Consider the following 27,322-nt stretch of genomic DNA (forward strand, 5'->3'; position numbering starts at 1 on the left):
TGGTGCTGGAAAAACACAGCAGGCCAGGCAGCATCCGAGGAGCAGGAGAATCGACATTTCAGGCATAAGCCCTTATTTCAGAAGGCAGCTTAGAATCAATTACATTGCTGTTGGTCTGGAGTCGCATGTGGACCAAACCAGATGAGGATGACAGATTTTCTTCCTTGAAGAACAAGAGTGAGCCTGCTAGCAATCTGTCATGGTTGGATTTGAACCGCGTCCCCAAAATGTTAATTGTCTTTCTCGATTAATAATCTAGCAATAATGTCACGAAGCCATTGCATCCCCTCTTCTGTTGTAACAGAAGAGGCCTTACCCAATGAAAGAATTGGTACCACATCTGCAAACATCCACTCCCTTCACTACCAACACGCAGTTGCAGCAGTGTGTAGTATCTACAGGATGCACTGCAGGAATTCACCAAAGATCCTTAGACACACCTTCCAAATCTATGACCACTCCCATCCAGAAGGACAAGAGCAACAGATACATGGGTAAACCACCTTTGAGCCACTCACCATCCTGACGTGAAAACATAGCATTGTTCCTTCACTGTCGCTAGGTCCAAATCCTGAAATTTCCTCCCTAACAGCATTGTGGGTCAACCTACAATATGTGGACTATAGCAATTCAAGAAGGCAGCTCACCACCACCAAGGGCAACTAGGGACAGGCAATAAATGCTGACCAACCAGCGACACCTACATCCAATGAATGAACTTTTTTTTAAAAAAAGCACAGAATTCCATTGAAAACTTGTATCTGCAATTTAGTCAGACCTGTTGGCAAAGATTTGTAGTGCTACAACTCAAGCTTTCTCCTCAATATTTGTGTTCCCCACTGTTTAATTCCTAGAGTAGACAAAATCTCTCAGGAAACGAAATTGTTCATCATTGTCTGGTTCAATGGATTAACGAAACTCAAATTTAACTGTCAACTTCAAACACTTGGCAAGAATATGCACACTATTCACCTGCATTTACTTCAGAAAATGAAATCATGCATGCCTTTACATGCAGGCTAACCATTTTGGTGCAATTTATTTACAGTTAAAAATAAATTAAAACAAAAATCTGTAACAGGATACAAATGCATTCCAAAAAGAACAAATATACAGTGTCAAAATCTTGCTGGAGCAAAGAACCTCATGAAATCTGGAATTATTCCTACTTTTCCCCCCAACCCTCAGCCCAAACAGGGCTTTGAGAACCTGAGCAAACAATGTGGCTAATGGCGATCATATTTCCTTAACCAATTAAATTTAAGGATTGAAAAAGAAACAGGAAAAATAATGGAAGTTGCATCAGAATGAAACTGTTAAAACAGGTGCAGAAAAAAGCAAAGAAAACGAAGTCTGGGATTAATAAAAAGAGCAGAAATATTTTATAAATATTTCATGATAAATTTACTATATGCAAGGAACAAACACAACAGTTTACATATTTTCTATTATGATCCTGGTGGATAACCGATATAGCAATATCACATTATTAAAACTGTATTGACACTGTTTAGTACCAGTTTCCCCTGTCGAGTTTGATGTACACATCCAATAACTCTTTGACAAAAAAGAGAGGCAAAAGACAAGAGGCTGTGTGAGAGAGACAAACTAAAGAGTACCAGCAAGTTATGGCAAATTCAGAACTTCTGACATAACTCTCCTTCATTTGAAATTGGTGGTTAATTTGTGCATCAAAATAGCACATGTTAAAATAGAGTAACTTTTATTAGACGGCACTGATGGCACCAGGAGTGTGCCAGTTGATCTAATAATTCAGAAAATCAAGAGATCCACATAATCAATGTGAAAACACACATCAAATAATAGAAACTTAATGCATGGGGTGTACACATCACTGTTATACTTCATTTGTAGCATAAATTACTTAAATAATAATGCAACTTAACAATAGAGAGCCTTCTCACTCACCCTACTCACTGACTACTCGCTGTATTTGAGGAGAAATTGAATCAACTGTTGAGATCTCATTTAGTCATTCCATTGAACAAGTATACTTTAATTGAGGTAAATAAATTTTAAAAACGATAATAATTCCAGAGAATGATACAGTAAACATCATGGTATGAGGTGTATATAATTTTTACCGGTTTATCGAGAGTGCCATTAAAACAAAGTTTGCTGTATACAGCATAATTTATTCTGGTTAACAAGTCCAAAGTTGTTGGAAGTTTAACTCATTGCATGAGGAAACCACAAGATCAGGATAATGATGCACACTGCCAATGACATCAATTCTAAATTATTCCACCACACAGGACATTGACAGGAATGGATGCAGTGGTGGTCTTAAACTATGCCCAACTGTAATTTCTATTGAAGTCAAAGAGTTATATTAGGTAGACATTAAATCATTTAACCTGATCCCACAGGTTGTCCACCCAGGAAGTTAGGTTAAAATTGTCCCAGTAATGTTTCAGCAATCCTGATGACATTTTTATATTGTGAGCGTATTTACATTTGGGGAGTTGCAGCCTATGATCTATCACTCTACAGGATCTCAAGATCAAAGATATTTTTAAGATGCTGTGGCAAACTTACCTTAGTTGCCTTAACCAATTTCTCACACCTTCCACAATGGTAGAGATTGTCATTATCAAAATGTTCTTCTTCAACATAGAAGGTACACAAAGCTTCTTCCAGTCCACTGACACCTTTCACAGCTACAGTCAAGTCCAGGAAATCCTCCTGCCATGGATGGCACCCACAACAGAGGCAAAGAGAACAAGTTACAAGGGAGAACATGTTTTTTTTTAAACATAACGAACATCAAAAAGGTGCAGCTAGGAGTAAAAGAACAAATTACAAATACAAGTATGGAGCAAAATAATGAGAAGTATGAGGTACAGTCAAACTCTCCAGGAGCAGAAAATTGAGCTTGGCTACTTAATGTCTTATTATCCTGTGGGAATGGACTGGGCATGAACTGAGGAGCGAGGAGGACAGAGGAGACCAGGAATTGCACACAGGTTCCAGTCTGACAGAAGTTAATAACGGTGTTGTAGTTTGAATGGAAAAAATGGGTCGAGCTCAGAAAGCCAAAGAGCTCATGTTTAAGAATGGACAAGCTAAATCTCAAAAAACTGATAACTTCTCCCTCAGAAACAAGCTGGAACTCAACTCTGGAAGAAGCATAGAAGCATTTGATTGGTTGTGAGCAACGGTTAAACTATACTTTTCACATTACAGCATCAACTATACAGCAGACTAAGTACCATAGGCAGATAGCTGATAATATAAGAGTCCAGAAGTGCTTACATATAGATTCACATTAGACATTACTAGAATTTTTCATGAGGAATTATTGTTATGTAGTGCAGAACCTCAAAAGGACACTGACAAGTTAATGGAATGTGCAAACAAGGGGCAAATGAAATTCAAAACAGAAAAGTGAGTGTGATTCATTTTGGTAAACTAAAAGGTATCAACACAGTGAGATATGGGTGTATATCCACATAAATCATTGAAGGTATAGAACAGATTGAGAACACCTAATAAAGTGTCCAGCATTCTAAGTTTTATTAATAGAGTATACAGTACAAAAGGAAAGGTTATGTCGAACTTATATGAAAAACTGATTTGGCTTCATCTTTCCATGGACCAACTGGAGTACTGCATATAGTTCTGGCCATCATACTATAGGAAGAATCATATTAATGAGATTAATGAGAATGGTTCCAAGGTTGAGAAACTTCAGTTACTTAGATTGGAGAAGTTGGGAATACCTTCTTTCAAGAAGAGGAAGTTGAGGGGATTGATCATGGTATCTGAATTTACCACGGTCTGAACAGATTAGATAGGAAAAAAAAACTGCGCTCACTGGTGCAAAGATCAAGAATTAGAGCATGCATTTAAAGTAACTAGTAAGAGAAGCAATTGTGACAAGAAACGGTTGCAGTGGGTGGTTAAAATCTAGAATGCACTGCCTGATAGTGTGAAGGCAGTTTCAATCACGGCATTCAAGAAGGAATTGATTAATATCTGAAAAGTAGGTAATGTAGGGAGAAAAGCATTAGGGAAATTGTTCAGGGCCAGCATAGACACAATAGATCTATACTGTAACAGTTATAATTTTGTGAAGTCCCAAATCGAACTTAAACTGGTTATGCTCTGGCTCAGAAGTGACAATGCTACAAATAAGACATTTTGACATAAAAACTTGACTCATAATTATGACTCAGAAAATGCACATTGTTAACAGGATGTGCATGGCATTTACAATTCGAGCATTGACATTATGTATTAGATCTCCTGTAGCATTGCACAGAATCAAAAGAATTGCCTGCTTTCTAAATGAATCAGGACCTTTATGGAATGTAGACAATACAGCAGGTCCTGCCCTTTGCAGAAATAGGTTCTAAACATCCAAAATTTCAATACATTCAGTACATTGTAAAAGATAAAACCCAATAACATTAAAATATAAAAAGCTGATCTATTGGAGAAAGCATTTAACAAAATAAGGAATGTAAAATTTACCACTCTGGCCCATATTACAAGGCTCTTTGGTAGAATGCATGGGCTTTTCAGAGGAGTTGGTGGATCATTATTTGAAGGTGGAGGAAGTAGATGGTTGATGTAGATGTTGGCATGGCTGATGTAGTATATGCATTTGAGTGCCAGTATGATGCTTGGTATGTAGGTCATACAATTCATAAACTGATGGATCAAATCAAGCAGCACATCCTTCTGGTTACACATAGAAAGCAAGGTATCAACTGCACCCAACCAAGCCCACACCTGCAAAGTTTACAACGTGTCCAACATTAGATGCGATTCCATAAACAGGAGGCTACAAAAGCAGAAGTCTTGAGGACCTTGGTACAGACAAGGAACAGACAAAAAAAGATATCAAAGAGAACTGAGGACAACATCAGCCATGTTCAGGCAGCTTTGAGAAGCAAATGCAGAAGTGGCTTGTCTCCTATCAGTGAATATTTTTACTCAATCACTTACTTAATGAACTCTTAACTTACTGCGCTGAATCATTGCCCCTTGCCTATTTGTCTCGTTGCAAGAACTCAGCTGAGGTCAGAGGGCCTTACAAGGCTGTACTAACAACAGAACTTAAAAATGTGTTGCTGGAAAAGCAGGTCAGGCAGCAGCAAAGGAACAGGAGAATCGACGTTTCGGGCATAAGCCGTTCTTCAGGAATGAGGAGGGTGTGCCAAGCAGGCTAAGATAAAAGGTAGGGAGGAGGGACTTGGGGGAGGGGCGTTGGGAATACAATAGGTGGAAGGAGGTTAAGGTGAGGGTGATAGGCCGGAGAGGGGGTGAGGGCGGAGAGATCGGGAAGAAGATTGCAGGTAAAGAAGGCGGTGCTGAGTCTGAGGGATGGGACTGAGAAAAGGTTGGGGGAGGGGAAATGAGAAAGCTGGAAAAATCTGCATTCATCCCTCGTGGTTGGAGGGTTCCTAGGCGGAAGCTCTTCCTCCAGTCGTCGTGTTGCCATGGTCTGGCGATGGAGGAGGCCAAGGACCTGCATGTCCTTGGCGGAGTGGGAGGGGAAGTTAAAGTGTTCAGCCACGGGGCGGTTGGGTTGGTTGGTGCGGGTGTCCCAGAGGTGTTCTCTGAAATGTTCCGCAAGTAGGTGGGCGGCACGGTGGCACAGTGGTTAGCACTGTTGCCTCACAGCGCCAGAGACCCGGGTTCAATTCCTGCCTCAGGCGACTGACTGTGTGGAGTTTGCACGTTCTCCCGTGTCTGCGTGCATTTCCTCCCACAGTCCAAAGATGTGCAGGTAAGGTGAATTGGCCATGCTAAATTGCCTGTAGTGTTAGGTAAGGGGTAAATGTAAGGGTATGAGTGGGTTGCGCTTCGGCGGATCGGTGTGGACTTGTTGAGCCGAAGGGTCTGTTTCCACACTGTAATGTAATCTAATCTAATCTAATCTAAAATCTAATCTAATCTAATCTAGGCAGCCTGTCTCCCCAATGTATAGGAGGCCGCAGCGGATGCAGTAAATGATGTATGTAGAGGTGCAGGTGAATTTGTGATGGATATGGAAGGATCCCTTGGGGCCTTGGAGGGAAGTGAGGGGGAAGGTGTGGGCGCAAGTTTTGCATTTCTTGCGGTTGTAGGGGAAGGTGCCGGGAGTGGAGGTTGGGTTGGTGGAGGGTGTGGATCTGACGAGGGAGTCGTGGAGGGAGTGGTCTTTCCGGAACACTGATAGGGGTGGGGAGGGAAATATATCCTTGGTGGTGGGGTCTGTTTGGAGGTGGCAGAAATGACGAAGGATGATACGATGTATCTGGAGGTTGGTGGGGTGGTAGGTGAGGACCAGTGGGATTCTGTCCTGGTGGCGATTGGAGGGGCGGAGTTCAAGGGCGGAGGAGCGGGAAGTGGAGGAGATGCAGTGGAGAGCATCGTCAACCACGTCTGCGAGGAAATTGCGGTCTTTGAAGAAGGAGGCCATCTGGGTTGTTCGGTATTGGAATTGGTCCTCCTGGGAGCAGATGCAGCAGAGGCGAAGGAATTGGGAATATGGGATGGGGTTTTTACAGGGGGCAGGGTGGGAGGTGGTGTAATCTAGGTAGCTGTGGGAGTCAGTCGGTTTATAGTAAACGCCCGTGTTGAGTCGGTCGTCCGAGATAGTAATGGAGACGTCTAGGAAGGGGAGGGAGGAGTCTGAGACGGTCTTCAGGTAAATTTGAGGTCAGGGTGGAAGGTGTTAGTAAAGTGGATGAACTGTTCAACCTCCTCGTGGGAGCACGAGGTAGCTCCGATACAGTCATCGATGTAGCGGAGGAAAAGGTGGGGGGTGGTGCCAGTGTAGCTGCGGAAGATGGACTGTTCCACATATCCAACGAAGAGGCAGGTTTGGCTGGGGCCCATGGCTACTCCTTTGGTTTGGAGGAAGTGGGAGGATTGGAAAGAGAAGTTGTTCAGAGTGAGGACCAGTTCAGTCAGTCGACGGAGTGCGTCGGTGGAAGTACTAACAACAGAACATGATCTTCATGTATTGTGTACTGCAAAGCATAGGACTATGGCAATGCTGCAGAAACCATTTTCCAACTTGACTTCATTTTAACTCATCACCACCTACTCAACAGCAATTAAGAATAGGCATCAAATGCTGGTCTTGCTTGTGACATGTGCATCTCTTGAACAATTATATATTTTGTAAAAACTTGAAAATTAATATGAACCCAGTTGCTAGCAAGAGCACAGCCACAATAAAGTAGAATAACATTCCTTGTATAATTAAAGTTCAGATATTATAGATTGACAAATAAAGTCTGAATATTTCCAAATTACTTAGTGAAAATATTTTATATATGTATGTAGCTTTCAGCCAGCCATGCCATATTCCCTACTGACAGAAGATCCTATAAAGCCACTCTTCCACAGCCCCATATGTAAGTGTGCATACAGCTTCCCAAAACCCCTCCCTCACATTCATTCATTCCAAAACTCCTCTTCCCAAATCCTTTCATGCAATGTGCAGCAGCCCCACTTCCCAAACCATGCACCCCCCAACACATACTCATTCAATCCCTCTTTCCAGCCATCTAATTTCTGCTCACTCATACAGCAGCTCACCCTCCAATCACCCACAGCCCTGGACTTTCCAACAGCCATCTAGTAACACAGAGTCTGCTTGGCACCCCACAGTCCCAAAATGGCCAGGTAATATGATTTAAAGTTGACAATAAATATTCCTGAAGAAGGGCTTATGCCCGAAACATGCAATTTTTTGAGCTCAGAGTTCGACATGAAAGTATGCAGTTTTTGAGCAAAGTGCAATGTAACTCTGCAAGTGCAAATTCACCACACAAAATATGTGTGTGCATGTGGGTCTTTGTCTGTGTGTGTGTCCGCCAGGGGTGGGGGTTGAGAGTGTGAGAATGTGTGTGTATGTGTGTGTAGTGAGTGCAGAGTGTCTTAAGTCTGTGAGGGGGTGCATGTGAGAGTGTGGGAGTGTGTGTGTCTATAAGGGTGTGTGTGGGTATCTGTGTGCGCATCTTTGTGTACCTGTGTCCGTGTGTATATGAGAGTGTGCGTGTGTAGTGCAATGGTGATCACCTGTAATGTGACATGTGAACCTTAGGTTCATGTCACATTACAGGTGATCACCATTGCACTACACACACACACACAGATATTCCTACTCACACCCACACACACACGGACACAGGTACACACAGACGCGCACACAGACACCCACACACACCCTTATAGACACACACACACTCCCACATGCACTCCCTCACAGACTTAAGACACTCTGCACTCACTACACACACACACACACACACACACTCTTTCTCACACTCACAACCCCCACCCCAGACAGACAGACAGACACACACACACACACACACACAAAGACCCACATGCACACACATATTTTGTGTGGTGAATTTACACTTGCAGAGTTACATTGCACTTTGCTCAAAAACTACATCCATTCATGTAGAACTGAGCTCAAAAACTGCATGAATTTATGTAAAACTCGAGAATGCAACTTTAAAAAAAAGGGTTTTGTGATTTATACATGAAAGTTTCACTTCTATCACTGTATTCTAACAGATGAAAGGCTTAACAGACAATCAATTTTTCAATGTATAATTTCAGTTACATCACACTGCAAATTTTTGCTATAAATTCTGTGTTACGATCGAACCCTCCACAATCACCTGATGAAGGAGCGTCGCTCCAAAAGCTAGTGCGCTTCCAATTAAACCTGTTGGACAATAACCTGGTGCTGTGTGATTTTTAGCTTAAAAATCTGTCTTATTGTTATGGATCAGGCCAGACTCCCTCAGCATATACTAAGAAGGCAGCCTAGACCCTAATGTTTTCTTATTTTAAAAGGTAAATATCAGGTGCTATGCTCCAGCTTTTAAAAGAAAACACCCAAGCTGCACAAGTTGCTTATCTTCTCATAAATTGAAGACAAACTAAACTCTTAAAGCCACAGCATTGTCACACTATCTCTTCCCTAAATTGTACTCAATGTCCTGACATCCACCACACTCTGGGATAGTGAATGCCACAGATTCATGATCTTTTGAGCAAAGTAATTTCACTTCATCTGTTTTAAATCTGCTACCCATTATCCTAAAATTACAACCTCTTGTTTTAGATTGCCACACGAGGAGACATCTTCCATATATCCACCTTGTCAATCCCTTTCGTATCTTATTTACTTCAATTAGATATCGCTTCGGTCTTCTAAACTCTGGAGTGTATAGGGCTAAACTGCTCAATCTCCCTTCACAGGGCAAACTCCTCATCTATGTATCTGCTCCACATCCACCCAGTCAAGACTCCTTGGGATTTTACACTTTAATCAAGTTGCATCTCAGTCTTCTAAACTCCAACAGATACAAGCCTATTTTCTTAAGCCACCTTAACGTTTTAGGTATTTGACTAGAACTTCTGTCAAATGCTTCCAAAACAAAGCACTAAAATCCTTCCTTACACAAGGTGACCAATACTGTACACCATACTCCAAATGGATCTCACTAACATGTATAACCGAAGCATAACATTCCTACTTTAGAACTTGCTTCTAGTCACAATAAACAATACAGTTCTACTAGCTTTTCAAATTATTTGTATCACTGCAGGCTAACTTTTTGCAATTCATGCATCGGATCTAATCAAGAACCTTCCTGCATCTCCTCGGTCAGCAATCAGGGACCAGTTGGATAATATACTTCCATTTATTCTTCCTGCCAAAATGGGCAATTTCACATTTTCCCATTGTACTTCATTTTCAAAGTGCTTTACAGCCAATGTATTCACTGTTGAAAATATAGCAGCCAAGGTACATACAGCAAGGTCCAATAAACAGCATTGTGATAATGACTGCTTTACTGTTCTATTTTTAATTGAGAGATAAATATTGCCAAGGACACAGGGCATACAGCTTTTTAAAAAAAATTCATAAGACATGTGCATCACTGGCAAATCCAGCATTTGTTTCCCAAACCTAACTGGCCTTGAAGTTAATTAAGAGTCAACCATTTTGCTATGGGTCTCGAATCGAGGACAGGAGAATTTCTTTTCTAAAGACCATCAGTGAACCTTGTGGGTTTTGGTGAAAATCAATAATAGTTTCTGAGATAAGTTTTCAATTTCAGATTTCTAAATTAAATTTAAAGTTCCATCAGCCGCCCTAAAGAGGTCTGAACCCTTAGCCTCAGAACATTAGCCTGGGTTTTTGGATGATCACTTCAACTCAACACACACCTCTGTTGCCTGGCCAACATCTGTCTCAATCTTGCTGCAGTTCTCCAGCAAAGCTCAGAACAAGCTGGAAGAACAGCAACTAATTTTCAGCTTGGGAAACTCTACAGCCTCCTGGACTCAATATCAAATTCAACAATTTTAGAGCTAGAAGCACCTTCTTCCATGTCCTTATCCCAACCCCAAAACACCAGGCCTTGTTAGCATATAGTCTGCTATTATACATCACCCACATTAACAACTAATTTTCCCAATTAGTAGTTATTCATTCTCCTAGGTTGACTGTTATCCAGTCCTTTGTCTGTCCAACTGATTTTCTTTCCCTTTGGGCTGTATCTCCACCCACCCCATCTTCTGCATAAAAACCAACATTTTCATGGCTACCATCAGACCTGAGGAAGGGTCACTTAATCCAAAACATTAACACTGATTTCTCTTCACTGATGCTGCCAGACTTGCCGATACTTCCTAGCAGTTTCTGTTTTTATGCCTCTAGGTGATCAGTTCATTTACATACCCTACCATAATCTAACTTCCTCTCTAGCTAATGGGTTTTTGAATTGGTGTAATTGGGTCATGTAGACTCTTACATCCCTCTAGATAGGCAGATGAGCATTTAATTTAACATTTCATCCAAATTAGGCAGTTCAAACAGCCTCGCCTAGTCCTGCAGTAGAGTATCAGTGCTTGGTTGTATGCCTAAGCTTTGGACTGAAACACTTGAACCTCTAATTGTGTGTTTCAAACTTGATCACGTTACCAACAGGCATGGCTGAAACCGGAGGGTCTTCGTACACAAATCTTTGAAGATGGCTGAACAATTGAGAAAGCAGATGGGATTTATCATGGAGGAAATGCTAGTCCTTTTTAAAAAAAGGCTCAACCTCAACTGGAGTATTGTGTTCAATTCACAGCACTTTGAGGACAACATAAGAATCTTAGAGAGGTTTATTAAGATGATGAGATACTTCAGTAGATGGAAAGAATGGAGAAGCTGGGGTGTTCTCTTAGAGTTGACAGGATTAAGAGGTGATACGAGACAAGTATTCAAAAATCAAACAGCCTTATACCTGTCTTTCACTAATGTTGCCACACTCCTTACAGACGATCTTGTTAACGACTATTCCATGGTATAGTCTGTTAATGAGGTCATGCCCAGAGGTTCCAACTAAAGAGCTCTCCAATGCACTGAAGAGAATTCGATTTAATTCTTGTACGTCATGCTGACTAGTCTCCTGCAAAATAATTTTGACTTATTTAATTACACATTCAATCAATCTTCAAAGTCTAACAACAAATTCCATGTTGAAGGGCTTTCAAAGAGAAATGATGATACGATCAGGGAAGCAATAAAACAAAATTACACATTTCATCCACCAATTCCATAAATTATAGCTCACAAATTCCTCAAAGGTTTTGGTTCTACATTTCAACCGGAATCATGCAATTTTAGTCTTCCCATCTTCTCTGCTCTACAACTTCACATCAAATTACTTGAGCACCCCTGAAATTCTCTTAACATGGCACGTGACCTGAAGACCTAGATATTCAGCCAAGATTTTAGTCATTTCTTCCAACCTGTATTACTGTTCAGCTCCTGCCAAACGGGCTTCATAATGTCAAAAATGCTTAATAAACTTCCCAGTCGGGCCTTGGCTAGGAAATCCTCGACAATACCAGGCGACTGAAGCGTGGAGTCTGCACATTCACCTCTTTTTGTGTGGGTTTCCTCCGGGTGCTCCGGTTTCCTCCCACAGTCCAAAAATGTGCAGTTAGATGAATTGGCCATGCTAAATTGCCCGTAGTATTAGGTGAAGGGGTAAATGTAGGGGAATGGGTCTGGGTGGGTTGCGCTTCAGCGGGTCGGTGTGGACTTGTTGGGCCGAAGGGCCTGTTTCCACACTGTAAGTGATCTAATCTAATCTAAATACCAATAAAATGTTATATAAATTTGCTCAGAACATCTGCTGCACTCCAGGAACATACAATGCTTTCGAAAGAAAAAGGCATCCAACTTTTGTCTAAAGGGGAGAGCCAGAAAATAAGATCATAAGACCATAAGACATAGGAGCGGAAGTAAGGCCATTCGGCCCATCGCGTCCACTCCGCCATTCAATCATGGCTGATGGGCATTTCAACTCCACTTACCCGCATTCTCCCCGTAGCCCTTAATTCCTTGTGACATCAAGAATTTATCAATTTCTGCCTTGAAGACATTTAGCGTCCCAGCCTCCACTGCACTCCGTGGCAATGAATTCCACAGGCCCACCACTCTCTGGCTGAAGAAATGTCTCCGCATTTCTGTTCTGAATTTACCCCCTCTAATTCTAAGGCTGTGTCCACGGGTCCTAGCCTCCTCGCCTAACGGAAACAATTTCCTAGCGTCCACCCTTTCCAAGCCATGTATTATCTTGTAAGTTTCTATTAGATCTCCCCTTAATCTTCTAAACTCCAATGAATACAATCCCAGGATCCTCAGCCGTTCCTCGTATGTTAGACCTACCATTCCAGGGATCATCCGTGTGAATCTCCGCTGGACAAGCTCAAGTGCCAGTATGTCCTTCGTGAGGTGTGGGGACCAAAACTGGACACAGTACTCCAAATGGGGCCTAACCAGAGCTTTATAAAGTCTCAGTCGCACAACAGTGCTTTTATATTCCAACCCCCTTGAGATAATTGACAACACTGCATTCGCTTTCTTAATCATGGACTCAACCTGCATGTTTACCTTTAGAAAATCCTCAACTAGCACTCCCAGATCCCTCTATACTTTGGCTTTACGAATTTTCTCACCGTTTAGAAAGTAATCCATGCTTCTATTCTTTTTCCCAAAGTGCAAGACCTCGCATTTGCTCACATTGAATTCCATCAACCATTTCCTGGACCACTCCTCCAAACTGTCTAGATCCTTCTGCAGCCTCCCCATTTCCTCAGTACTACCTGCCTGTCCACCTAACTTTGTATCGTCGGCAAACTTCGCTAGAATGCCCCCAGTCCCTTCATCCAGATCATTAATATATAACGTGAACAGCTGCGGCCCCAACACTGAACCCTGCGGGACACCGCTTGTCACCAGCTGCCATTCCGAAAAAGAACCTTTTATCCCAACTCTCTGCCTCCTGTCAGACAGCCAATCCTCTATCCATGTACAAGCATCAGTTGTTGTATAAACATCCCTCACCCAAGTATAATTAAACCTCACTGCTCCCAGAGACTAGATTATTTCCTTAGCAAGTATGTGGGCATGGAGTTTAAGGGGACAGATAAGGACATCTAGTCTCCGCATTTGATCATCTTAGTGATGTAAAATATTTTTAAAGCCAATGTCAAGTGTAATGAGGTAGCTGGCTGAAAAGCATTAAAGAGAGGAGATCAGGTCACCTCCATCTTCTTGGTCAGATAGGTAAAAAATAGTGAAAATAAAACTAATTTAGCAGATGATAAAGCTGCCTGGAGGAATTCTATCTAAACCTAGACTGCATCAATAAAATGTGGCACAATGAGGAGCAAGAGGATGCATGTTAAGAGAAGACGTTGGTGAAAGGTTGAGGAGAAACTGGAACAGGAATTGGTGCTGAACAGAAACTGCACTGTTTCCTAGAGAAGCTGGATATCACAGTGCACAATGGTCGCTTCCTCGTAGTTAAATACCGAGATGGGGGAAATATAGGAATAGGTCATTCGATCCCCAAAAAGTCAGTTCTCCATAATAATTATAGTATATATTCGAGTTGATCTCATGTAAAAGTCAACCCCTATTTTCCATATATTTTCCATATATCTCATGTTAAAGTTGACCCTCATTCTTCACAGATAACAGATCAACATTTGATAGTCAAGGTAGTATCCTGTACATAAACGTTACATTGAGGAAATGCAGGATTTTTTTGTGCTATTCTGTGATTTGATGTGCAATTCACACCAGTGACAACCAACCATGTGGAATAGAGTCATATATCTAGCTGGGGTTTTGAAGTTTCATCATTTCGTGTAAAATCGCCCTCCAGGAAAAAAACAAAAAACATTCAGCAGCATTTAAACTGAAATTTATTGAAGTGGCAGAGAAGACAAATAACTGCATAGCAGCAAGAAAATTGTGTGTTTTGGAGAAACTTGAGAGACCGGAAAAATATATTGAACCAAGTTCAGAAAATGCTAAAATGAAAGTGTACCAACAGAGCTAAACCTAGCAAGTGGCTGAGTAGGTACTTGAATTCATCTGAATGGAAAACGTGTTCATAGTGAAGCCATCCAAATCCAAGCACGAACGTATCAAAGGAGGATGGAATTTCAGATGTTAAGACAATTGCTGGATCGTGCACCAGGTTCATGAGAAGGCATGACTTAATAGTTCTGCAGAGAACTAAGATTACACAAAAGCTGCCTGCTGAACTAGAAGATGAGATTCTACAGTTTCATCAGTTTATAATCACAAATCAACTGGAGGTGGAATGCAGCTAGAAGGCGATAGGTGGATGCAGGTGAGGGTGTAATAGTGATAGGTCAGTGGGAGGGTGGGGCAGATAGGTGGGAAGATGGACAGGTAGGACAGGTAAAGAAAGTGGTGCCAAGTTGGAGGGTTGGATTTGGGATGAAGTGGAGGCAGGGGAGATTTGAAAACTGGTGAAGTTGATGTTGATGCCCTGTGGTTGAAAGGTCCCAAGGCAGAAGATGAGGCTTTCTTCCTCCAGTTGTTGGATGGTTTCGATATGGCGGTGGAGGCAGCCCGGGACTAGCATGTCCTTGAGGAAGTGGGAGGGGGAGTCGAAGTGTTTAGTCAAAGTGTGATTGGGTTTTTTGGTACGTGTCTCCCAGAGATATTCTCTGAAATACTGTGAGTCGGAGTCCTGTCTCCCTGATGTAGAGGAGACCACATCAAGAGCAACGGACACATTAAAGGACGTGGGTGAACGTGCAGGAAAATCTCTGCCGGATCTGAAAAGATCTTCTGGGGCCTTGGATGGAGATGGTGGGCGGGGTGTAATGGGTGGAGGTAATGATCTCTGTGGAACACAAATAGTGGTGGGGAGGGAAAAAGTCTTTCATGGTGGGGTCTAATTGTAGGTGGTAGAAATGGCAGAAGATAATGAGCTGTATCGAGAGTTTAGTGAGGTGGAAGGTAAGAACCAGGGGGGTTCTAACATTTTTATGATTGGAGGGGTGGGATTCAAGGGCAGAGGTGCAGAAAATGGAGATGTACTGGAGGACATTGTTAATCACGTGATAGCAGGCCATCTGGCACATCTGGGAGTGGAATTGCTCCTCCTGGGAGTGCATACGGCAGAGGCAAAAGTTCTTTCTTGTATGACTGATGACATTAAGTTAAAGCCAATGCCTGTTAATAAGAGAAAAACTTTGCCAAAAGGGAGATTTCCAAAAGGAATTATCATCCCTATGTAACCACAAGGCCGGATGGATGAAAGTGGATAAAGGAAATTTGGAATTTACGGCCTTTTGGGCTAAGCAAGGAAAAGAGTTTGCTCGTTTGGGACCAGTTTAGATCACATCTAGTGAAGAATAGCGTTGATAATATTCAATCACATAACACTAACGTAGCTGTAATTCCTGGCGATATTACAAGTATTTTGCAACCGATAGATGTTCGTATCAATTAGCCATTTAAGGACACGAGGAGAAAAAAGCAGAATGTTGAATGACATAGAAAAAACACACATGAAAGAAGGCAGCATGCGGTCTCCACCACTGTCACTGATCTGTGAATGGTTCATTGATACATGTAAGGAAATAAAAGCTGACACTATTTTCAAATCATTCAAGAAATGTGAAGCTTCGAATACATTGGATGGTACAGAGGCTGATTATTCATAGGATAGCACAGATGAAGCAGAAGAAGTGGATGATGTGCTATCGCTAACTATGGACAGCGAAGATGAAAAAGATGCTTATGATGATATATTCTTCCTGATGATTATGAAGCTTTATTCAGTGCTGAAGATGTTGAATAGTGTCATTTTGCAGGATTTTACTGAACTTCTGTATCTGGCATGTTTAATTTAGATGTAACACGTATTTGTGATTTAAAGCCGTATTATACTTCACTTCTTCCTATGTATAAATATAAGCTTACTAAATAATTTTTGTTTCTATTGTCTTTATCCAGTAATTAATATAATTTGTTGTATTTTTTTCTTTATTCATTGAGAGATCAAATGGGCTTCAGCTAATGATATGGACTGTAGCATGAATGTCAGCCCCTCAAAAGCAATATCCGTATGATAATTGACCCTATGAATTCAAACCTTAAAAGGTTTAAACCTTAAAGGCCCCCATACCCGCGGGGCATACGTTCCAAGACCTATCGCAGAAGCCCAAAACTGCAGATAAGTGTGAACCCATTCATTTAAATGGGAAACGTACCTTTCCAGCAACCTCCTGTCCCTGCTTCTGGAACATTCCCTTTTATATGTTTGGGCCACGGTCAACCGCAGGTAACTGAAACTGCAGTAACCGGACCCGCGGATATGGGGGTCACCCTGTAGTCTAAAAAAATCAGACTTTTACATGATTATGTACGGTAGATCATGATAAATTTTAACCCAACAATCTGCTTTGATTTGCACTCTTTAAATAGCCTCACAAAAACCCATTAATTTGAATTCAGATATTTTCAACCGACCTTCAGGCTCAGCAGCTTTCAGTTCCAATTTTCTACTATCCTTTGTCTGAAGAAGGGGAGATGGGAATAATATGTCATCTGGCAATTTGTCTCCACTTAAGCAGTATAAAACAAAGAGGAGATTTGGCTTTGCTTTCCCAAATCCCTACAGAAATCCAACAAATCAAGAAATAAATAATCAATCAGTGTTACGCAACACACCTCATTACTTGTCCAGCCAAAGCTATCAGTTAGGTCAGATGTAGATGCAGCCAACTGATCTGCAAGCAACAGCTGGGCAAAAAGCCTCTGCAGCTCCAAAGGGATAACTCGAACCTAAAAACAAATGCAGTTATCTTTTTCGATCTTAACATACTGTCATACTTAATAATCAAAATTACATTTCACCCCTTCTACAGTGCAAATAATGACATGGATAGACCCCACATAAAAATGACACACAGCACCAACTCTGCTGAAATCATGCAGATTCTTTGGAGCAATAACAGCCATTATCATACTGATCTTTACAGTCGTTATGAATGCTATATGGTATAAGGAACAATACAAAAGGACAAAATATCAAGGTTTAGCATTCTTGAGAGTGACAAATCACTTAGCCCAGGATGCTAATAGAAGCAAGGGAAGAAACAGCAGAGGCTCTGACTATCATTTTCCAATACTGCTAACATTGTTGCATTATTCAGAAAACAAGGAAGAAATAACCTGTCTAATTAGAGGCCAGTCAGCTTAACCTTGATTGGGGTAAATTATTAGAAAAGAAGTCTGAAAGGAGATAAAATTGTCATTTAGAGAGGCACAGATTAATCAAGGATGGTCAGATTTGTTAAAAGGAGGTCATATTTGACTAACTTACTGAATTATAGAGTCATAAAATGGTGCTGCACTGAAAACAGACCCTTTGGTCCAACTTGTCCATGCCAACCAGTTACTTTAAATTAATCTAGTCCGATTTACCAGCATTTGGTCCATATCCCTCTAAACTCTTCCTGTCATGTACCCATCCAGATGACTTTTAAATGCTGTAATTGTAGCTGCCTCCACCACTTCCTCTGGCAGCTCATTCCAAACATACACTTTCCGCTGAGTGAAGAAGTTGTCCCTTCGGTCCTTTTTATATCTTTCCCCTGTCACTTTAAACCTATGCATTCCAGTTTTGGATTCTCCAACCCTGGGGAAAAGACCTTGCCTATTTACCCTATCCATGCCCCTCATGATTTCATAAACCTCCACAAGGTCACCCCTCAGCCTCCAACATTCCAGGGAAAATAGCCCCAGCCTATTCAGCCTCTTCCTATAGTTCAAATCCTCCAACCCTAGCAACTTCCTTGCAAATATGTTGGTGCTAAAGATGTTGAACAGTGTGATTTAGCCAGAATTTAGTTAAATAGAGTAGCTTTTTATTTGTCATTTCTACCAAATACAACTGATACAGTAAAAACGAGACAGCATTCCTCCAGGATGACCAAGGGTGCAACATGGACAGCACAAACTACACAATCATACATGGCAAAAAGTGCATAAGAAGTGCAAAACATGCAAGGTACAGTGCAATAGAAGAATGATAAATAGTAATTTTTCTAACAGCAACTCGAAGTCATGCAAAGAATTTCAGATGAAAAAGAGTCCGATTATACTGTGTTAAGGAACCAGATGGCTTGGGGGGGGAAGAAACTGTGGCCGTGAGAGATCGAATGCTCCAGCATCTTCTTCCAGAAGAGTTTGAGTGAGGAGCATGTGGGGGTCTTCCACAATGCTCTAAGCCTTTCGAATGCAGCATGTGGTGTAAATGTCTGTAGTGGAGGCAAGAGTGACCTGATGATCTTCTCAGCTGTCCTCATTATCCGTTGTAGGGTCTTACGATCCGAGACAGTGCAATTCCCAAACTTTTGTATTTGGTTTAATTTAGATGTAACAAGTAATTGTGATTTAAAGCCATATTATATTTCTACTTCGTAATTTTTTTCTGAATCCTCTCAAGTTTAGCAACATCTTTTCTATTGCAGGGATTCCAGAATTGAACACAGTATTCCAGAAGTGGCCTAACCAATGTCCTGTACAGCTGCAATATGACTCCCAACTCCTAAACTCAATGCACTGACCAATAAAGATACATGTCTCAAACACCATCTTCACTACCCTGTCTATCTGTGACTCCATTTTCAAGGAACTAAGAACCTGCACCCCACGGTCCCTTTGTTCAGTAACACTCCCAGCACTGTACCATTAAGTGTACAAGTCCTGCCCTGCTTTGCCTTCCCAAAGTGTAATACCTTACATTTATCTAAATAAACTCCAACTGGCACTCCTCAGCCCATCAGCCCTTCTGATCAAGGTCCCACCTACTGAGATAATCTTCTTCACCGTCCACTACACCAACAATTTTGGCGTCATCTGCAAACTTGCTCTTCCTCCTATATTCACATTCAAATCATTTGTATAAATGATGAAAAGCAATGGACCCAGCACCGATCCTTGTGGCACACCACTGGTCATGGATCTCCAGTCTGAAAAGCAACCCTCCACCACCACTCTCTATTCCTCCCTTCAAGCCAGTTTTGTGTCCAAATGGCTAACTGTCCATGGATCCCATATGGTCTAACCTTGTTAACCAGGCTACTGTGAGGAACTTGGTCAAACGTCTTGCTGAAGTCTATAAAGACAACTTCCACTGCTCTGCCTTCATCTATTCTCTTTGGCCCTTTTCAAAAAGTACAATCAAGTTAGTGAGAAACGATTTCCCAAGCACAAAGCCATGTTGACTATCCCTAATCAGTCCTTGCATTTCCAAACAGATTCTGTCCGTCAGAATCCTCTCCAACAACTTATCCATCACTGATGTCAGACTCACTGGTCTATAGTTCCCTGGCTTTTCCTTACCACCTTTCTTAAATAATGACACCACATTAGCCACCTTCCAGTCTTTCGGCACCTCACCCATGGCTATCAATGATATAAATATCTCAGCAATGGCTTCCCACAAACTGAGATCAGATCCTGGGGATTTACCCACCTTTATGCATTTTAAGATGGCCGGCCTCACCACCTCTGTAATCTGGACACTTTTCAAGATAAGCCTGTTTATTTCTCTAAGTTCTTTAGCTTCCACATCCTTCTCCACAGTGAATATTGATGCAAAATACTCATTTCGTATGTCACCCATCTCCTGCAGTTCCACACATGGGCAGCCCTGTTAATCCTTAGGGGATCCTATTCTCTCCATAGCTTCCCTTTTGCTTTTAATATATTTGTTGAATCTCTTTAGATTCTCCTTAACCGTGTTTGCCAAAGATATCTCATGTCCCCTTTTTGTCCTCCTGATTTCCCTCAAGTATATTCCAACTGCTTTTATACTCTTCAAGGGATTCATTTGATCCCAGTTGTCTATACCTGCCATATGCTTTCTTCCTTTTCTTGACCAGAGCCTCAAATTTTTCTAGCCATTCAGCATTCCTTATACTGACAAGCCTTGCCGTTCGCACAAATAGGAACATACTGTCTCTGGACTCTCATTATCTCATTTTTGAAGACCTCCCACCTTCCAATTGTCCCTTTATCTGCAACTAGCTTCTCCCAATCAACTTTTGAAAGTTCTTGCCGAATACCATCGAAATTGGCCTTCCTCCAATTTAGAACTTGAACTTTTGAATCAGGTCTTTCCTTTTCCATAACTATTTTAAAACTAATAGAATTATAATCACTTGCCCAAATTGCTTCTCAATTACCTGCCCTGCCTTATTTCCCAACAGAAGTTCAAGTTTTGCACCTTTCTTTACACTATGACAGTCCTATTCTATAGTTGGAAAGTTAAAATCCCTTACCATTACAACCCTCTCATTCTTGCAAATATCTAAGATCTCCTTACAAAATTACTTCTCAATTTTCCACTGAGGGGGGGGAGCTATAGTACAATCCCAAGGTGGTGATCAACCCTTTCTTATTACTCAGTTCCACACAAATAACTTAATTGGATGTACTCCTCGAAATGTCGTCCCGAAGTAGAGCTGTAATGTTTTCCTTAACCAAAATGCCACTCCCTTTCCCCCCACTTTCTATCCTTCCTATAGCATCTATAGCTTGGAACATTAAACTGCCAGTCCTGCCCTTCCTGGAGTCATGTTTCTGTAATTGCTATGATATCCCAGTCCCATGTTCCCAACCATGCCCTGAGTTCATCTGCCTTACCTGTCAGGCCTCTTGCATTGATATAAATACAGTTTAATTTATCAGTCTTACCTTGTTCTCTGCCTTGCTCCTGCCTCCCTGGACTATTTTACTTGCTCTGCTTCTCAACAGTACCAGACGTAGACTTCTCTCCACCTTCTATCTGTCCTGTTCCCCCTCCGGACCAAATTCTCAGCCACACATTCATCTGCTCTATCCTCCTAGTCCTACTCTCACTAGCACGTGGCACTGGGAGTAATTCAGATACCAGTATCGTTGAGGACCTACTTTCTAACCTCCCACCTAACTTCCTACATTCTCTCTTTAGAACCTCATTTCTTTCTCTTCCTCTGTTGCTTTTCAGAGGATTTTTGAGGGAAGTACATTTTATGTCTGCTTATGCTTTATCAAAGTTTTTGCCAATGCCCACAAAGCAGGCTAGTCAGAAAACTAATGCCTTTGCATCTAAAGGACAATGGCACGTTATATCCAAATTTGGCTACGTGGCAAGATGCAGAGTTATGACTGACGAGTATTTGTGCTTTGAAGTGGTTTTCCTAATTGACAGTTTCAGGGCTCAGTGTCCTTAGATGTACATGGCATAGATATTTTCTAATGAACCTATTCAGAGATGTTATTACATATCTCTCGAGCAAATGGGACTTGAACTCATACCTCCATATACTAACACAGGAAGCATAATTAAGATGTTTCCAATCAATTGAAAGATTGGCAGAGTAATTGACACTTGGGAGAGAACTATAGACTGCAGGAAGCTATCAAAGACTGGTCAGGTAAGTAAAGAAGTAGCAAATGGAATTTAATTCATTCGAGAATGAGGTAATACAGTTGAAGAAGTCAAAGAAGGAAAAGGATTATACAATAAATGGTAGGATTCTGAGAAGCTTAGAGGAGCTGAGGGATATTTTTATGCAAAGCTAAAGGTCTCTGATATCAGCAGAGCAAGTAGATAAAATGGTCAAGAAGGCTTTAGGGAAACTTTTGTTTATAGGTTAAGGTCATGAGCAGATGAGCATGCTCAAACTAACACCAGTTAGGTACTGTATAGAGTTCCACTCACCAAAATACAGGAGGTATGCAATCACACTAGAAAAGGTAAAGGTGAGATTTATGAGGTTATTAGCAGGAGAGTAGCATTTAAGCTATGAGGAAAGATTGGTAGGCTGGTATTGCTTTCATTGGAACGGTGCAGGATGAGAGATTTAATTGAGGTGCATAAAATATCGAGGGGTAAAAAACAGGGTGGAAATGGAAGAATCTATTTTGCTAGCATAGAGGTTGGGTATGGATTTAATTAGTAAAAGGATTAGAGAAGTAATTTTCTTCACCCATAGGTCAATAGAAGACTGGAAGTACCTAAGTGGATGGTAGAGGCAGAAAACATCACTATATTTGGGTGGCATGGTGGTTCAGTGGTTAGCACTGCTGCCTCACAGCGCCAGGGACACGGGTTTGATTCCAACCTTAGGTGACTGTCTGTGCAGAGTTTGCACATTCTCCCTGTGTCTGCGTTGGTTTCCTCCTGGTGCTTCGGTTTCCTCCCACAATCCAAAGATGTGCAGGTCAAGTGAATTGGCCATGTTAAATCGCCCACAGTATTAGATGCATTAGTCAGGGGTAAATGTACGGAAATGTCTGGGTGGGTTACTCTTTGGAGGGTGGGCGTGGACTTGTTGAGCCAAAGGGCCTGTTTCCCCACTGTAGGGAATCTAATCATTTAAAACATGTTTACATATATACTCAAAGGGGCTCAAGAGATAATGCATCAAATGTGGAAGGCAGAATAGATAAAAGCAATCTTTTTGACTGGCACAGATAGGTCAAATTGTCTCTTGTGTTATAAAACTTTTTTTTAATCTATATACTACATATGCACACACTTAACTACAGAATAACTATCTGATAATACTGGCAGGTTCTGTAGTAAACCTTGCCAATCTCAATGTCCCAGCCAGATTTACTTTTCTGAGCATTCATGAGATAAATGTGATAAGAGATGACAATACAGAGACATGGACAGTTTTGAAGGAAATATCAAGAGACACTAATGTGTACTAAGACACACCAATCAATTTGAATAAGAACTACTGATGTCAAAGGACAATTGCAGACCCATTAATACCTACAAAGTATTTTTCTTTTTAAAAGGTACTCAAAATGTCACATTTTAGCACAATAATTAATAACTTAACATTCCAAAAGAGCGAGGCTTGACAAGCCAAGTGGTGGCTCTGTGGGATCAATGGAAACCCCTGGAATGGCACTATCCTACATTTTGATAGATATTAAGCAAGGAGCTAAAAAGATTAGAAATCACAGAAGAAACTCTTTCACGCAATACATGAAACCCAATCAATAATATAATCAGTGGAAGAAATAAATAACTGCATTTATATTTTGACTTTAATAAATATTGGCTATATCCCAATGTAAAAGATTAAACGGGAATATCTCTGTGGACATTAATGTAACATTAAAGTTTAAGACTGCAAAGCTGAACATTCTGGAAGTGGGTGGGACGACATTCTGTCTCACAGATATGCAGGAATGTGATGACTATCCATTGTAATTCACACTTCATTTAGACAGTCATTTGCTACTATTCCCCTACTATTATCAGATTAAACTATCATTCAATCTCTTCCATTCAGAAATGCTTTCATAAGCCATTCCCTGAAACTAGGTATGTCGCACCAGCATTGTCTTGGAGAATCACTGAGTCAGGAAATCGTCTGCATAATGATTCCCCGGGATTAGGGCATTAGTAAATGCAACATTTTAGGGGACAATCTCATCCTACCATTGTTACATATGACTGTGAGTGACTGCGGCTTGTTGTGAGTGGCACGTGGCTATGGGGAAGTGGCCAGAGTATCCGTTAAGTATGGCCAACTAACCTGTATAAAGGTGATGTGTTTTCTTTGTTCAGTGCCTCTTTTGACTCAACCTTGCACGCCTGTGGGGGTGTCACCTAGCTTGTACAAGCCTTAATAAACTTTAACTGTTTGCATAAATTGATGTGCGTGAATTGCATCTTGTGTGTGAAACCTCAGGAAAAGAACCTAACACCAAAGCACTTCACAACTAATGAAGTGCTTTTGAAGTGTTGTAATATGAGAGGGTCCATTAATCACAGGTGTCTAATATGTATCAGACTGTGAAATGTGTACAGCTTCAGGAGTTTACTTCTAAAACATTCTAAGATTAGTGAGCTATTTTTGTTCTGAAATGTCATCAAGGATCAAAGACTATTTCATGATCTGCTCATGGTATCAGAACAGTGAAGAGAAAGTGAGGTCTGCAGATCAGAGCTGAAAATGTGTTGCTGGAAAAGCGCAGCAGGTCAGGCAGCATCCAGGGAACAGGAGAATCGACGTTTCGGGCATAAGCCCTTCTTCAGGAATGAGGAAAGTGTGTCAGAACAGTGAAGTCAGGTTCAGAAACTCCCACTCTGTCGATTTTGTAACTAATTGTATACCCAAGTATTAAATATGCCATGTTCTAGGTTACATCCTGCAATATCAGAAAGGGTCAACATAATTACGAATAGGTAAAGCAGGATGACGGCCATACAGTAAGTTTCAGTCGAAGTAACCATCTGTGCAGTTTTATGCTATAAAATCTGTCACAAGAAAACTCCATATTGAAAAAACACAGGGGTAGGGTTGTGGGATTACAAATTAAGTGCCATTACTCAAATTAGTTATTTATTTGAAATATAAGAGAAACAAAGCTAATGGCCCAGATATTCCACCAAGGGTCAGAAACCCTATCCGTAACCTTAACCCTACTTTTTTTCAAAAAATTACCAATTTGCTTTTAGACATCCTCTGCACCAGAGATTCCTGAATCAGAGTCTCTTAAAATGAACCACTCCAAGAATCCACAAGTTTAGCAGTTTAGAAAAAGTGTGCAAAGCACACCCACCTCTGCAACAGTTGGGATATTCCATTAATGTTAATTTAAATAATTTAATTATACAGTAGCACAGCCAGACACTTTGACATCTCTTGTGAAAGCACCAGTACGTAGGGCAAACACTGAGTTGGGTGCTAGGTGGGTAGGATGGCACTTGCGTAGGTTTGGAAGTGTGTCAGGTAAGTATATAAGTGATGAGAGAGTTTTGGGTCTGACAGCAAGGGCAGTGGGAAGGAATGCAATGACTGGGTCACAGTGAGTAGCAGACTAAAAAGTTATTCTATCATCAATGTTTCTTCGATAACTATTAGACTTCTGAGATTTGGAACCCTCCAACATTAATGGACTTTATAAAGCTTTATAAAATCTTGACAGGCATGGATAGTATAAATAGAGAAAGTATTTTTCCTGGAATGGGGGAGCCCAGAGCTAAAGGGCATAGGTTTAGGGATGGACGAGTTGGACTGAAGCGTTTCCGTGCTGAACATCTCTATGACTCTTTCTAAGGGTTTCAGACACGAAGGAAGAAAGTCTGTCACAAGAAAGTCTTCAATTTCGCAGACAATTCTCACAGAGTCGGCTGCATCAGGGGTTCTGTAAATGTCTATGGGGAGGTGATGGCGTTGTGGTATTACCTCTGGACTGTTAATCCAAACGTACAGATGAGGTTCTGGGGAGTCAGGTTTGAATCCTGCCATAGCAGATGGTGGATTGTGAATTCAATCAAAATCTGGAATTAACAGTCTACTAATAATCATGAATCCATTGTGGATTGACAGAAAAACCAATCTGGTTCACTAATGCTAATAAGGAAACTATTGTCCTTACCTACTCTGGTCTACATGTAACTCCAGACCCACAGCAATGTGGTTGATTCTTAACTAGCTTCTGGGCAATTAGGGATGGGCAATAAATGATAGCCTAGCCAGCGACGCCCTCAACCCGCGAATTAATTTTTTTAAAAAAAGTCTTGATGCATAACTCCAATTAACACGGCTCCAATGATTTTCTGACTATTGAAATATCTGGGCCATTGCTTTCAGTCCAATATGGTTCGTTGCAAAGCTAATGTGAGAGGGAAAACTGGTGGCTGTTATACTATAGAAAAAGATGGGGAGAGGCAAGTGTAAAAGAAGGGAAGGTCAGGTGAGGGTTAGAGGTCGTACAATATAAAATGTGTCACTACTCTACCTCTGGAGTTCTAAAGAGTCGTATCTTTCTCGAAACATCAACTTGGTTTTTCTCTCTCCACAAAGGCTGCAAGACCTGCTGAGTTGCTTCAGTGTTATGTTTTTATTTCATATTTTCAGCATCTGCTTTGGTCCATGCAGATCGCATTGATTGTGTATTAACACAAACATTTTATTTCAAAGTGATAAAGAAATAAAAATTATTTAAAGTTGTTAGTAGCCCATGAGTAGCCTTTAAAAAGAGGACCAATAAAACCTGCTCAGGATTTAACATAAGCCTTTTGTGTAGATTTGGTCCAATTATTGTAATGTCTACACTTAATCATGAACTACAAATCAAAAAACTGTAGTAACAATGTTAAAAAATAGATAAATGCGAACATTCTCACCTTCGACTCTGGCTTGTCTTTGTCTGATAAATTTCCCAGTTCCTCAGGCCCCAGGGCAAACAATGATTCTAATTCCAAAGAAGAGAAGAAATGTTAATCAGACAGCTAAACTTGCATTTATACCATGCCATTAAAGGTAAAAACAAACATGAGGTACTTCCTGGGAGTTTAATTAGACAGGTTAAAATGAAAGGAGGCGATATTATGAGGAGTTACCAAAAGCTTTGTCAGAAGAAGAATTTAGAGGAGGGTAAGAGTTGTCAAGAAGTACAGGACTAAGAAGGGAATTACAGATTTTAGGGCCAAGAGAACTGAACACAGTCATTCGTAGTGGTGGGTGGGAAGAAAGAGTGTGATAAATTTGGCACTAGTGTATAAGTACAAAGTTCCTATAAAGCTAAAGCAGTTCACAGAGAGGGTTAAGGCTGTGAAACGATCTGAACGCAAGGCTGAAAACTTGCAATTGGATGTGTGGGAGGACCGCAGGACAAACGTAGGCTAGTGAAGACAGGGATGATAGGTGAGCAGAATTTGAATTGCCAGCTGATCTTTGGATAAGTGAAAGTTCATGAGGGGAAGTGATGGAAGATTATTCCAACACTCATGGTCACCTACGTCTGGAAGAAACAACACTCTGCAGTGAAAGTTTCAGCCACAGGTGGGCTGAGTCAGTGATGGAAAGAGATGATGTGATGGAGGTGAAAGCAGACAGTTTTTGTGATGGCAGAGTATGTGTGGTTGGAATTCAGTTCAGGAACAAATAGAACCCTGAAACTGAATACAATTCG

At 41.1% G+C, this 27,322-nt stretch overlaps 1 protein-coding gene across 1 annotated transcript in view; it reads right to left on the reverse strand.

The window, feature by feature from the left end:
- usp40 (ubiquitin specific peptidase 40) overlaps nucleotides 1-27,322 on the reverse strand; it is a 135,769-nt gene that overhangs the window by 93,106 nt on the left and 15,341 nt on the right. Inside the window, exons 3-6 of the mRNA XM_087988867.1 lie at nucleotides 26,535-26,602; nucleotides 17,054-17,167; nucleotides 11,286-11,450; nucleotides 2,560-2,706 (exon numbers count right to left, since the gene is read on the reverse strand). Of these exons, the coding sequence (XP_087844993.1) occupies nucleotides 2,560-2,706; nucleotides 11,286-11,450; nucleotides 17,054-17,167; nucleotides 26,535-26,602 (494 nt within the window). The remainder of the gene's footprint in view (nucleotides 1-2,559; nucleotides 2,707-11,285; nucleotides 11,451-17,053; nucleotides 17,168-26,534; nucleotides 26,603-27,322) is intronic.

Source organism: Chiloscyllium plagiosum, unplaced genomic scaffold (assembly GCF_037043375.1).
Source record: "Chiloscyllium plagiosum isolate Xiang-an unplaced genomic scaffold, Cpla_swu_hap1 HiC_scaffold_7, whole genome shotgun sequence".
Taxonomy (NCBI): Eukaryota; Metazoa; Chordata; class Chondrichthyes; order Orectolobiformes; family Hemiscylliidae; genus Chiloscyllium; species Chiloscyllium plagiosum.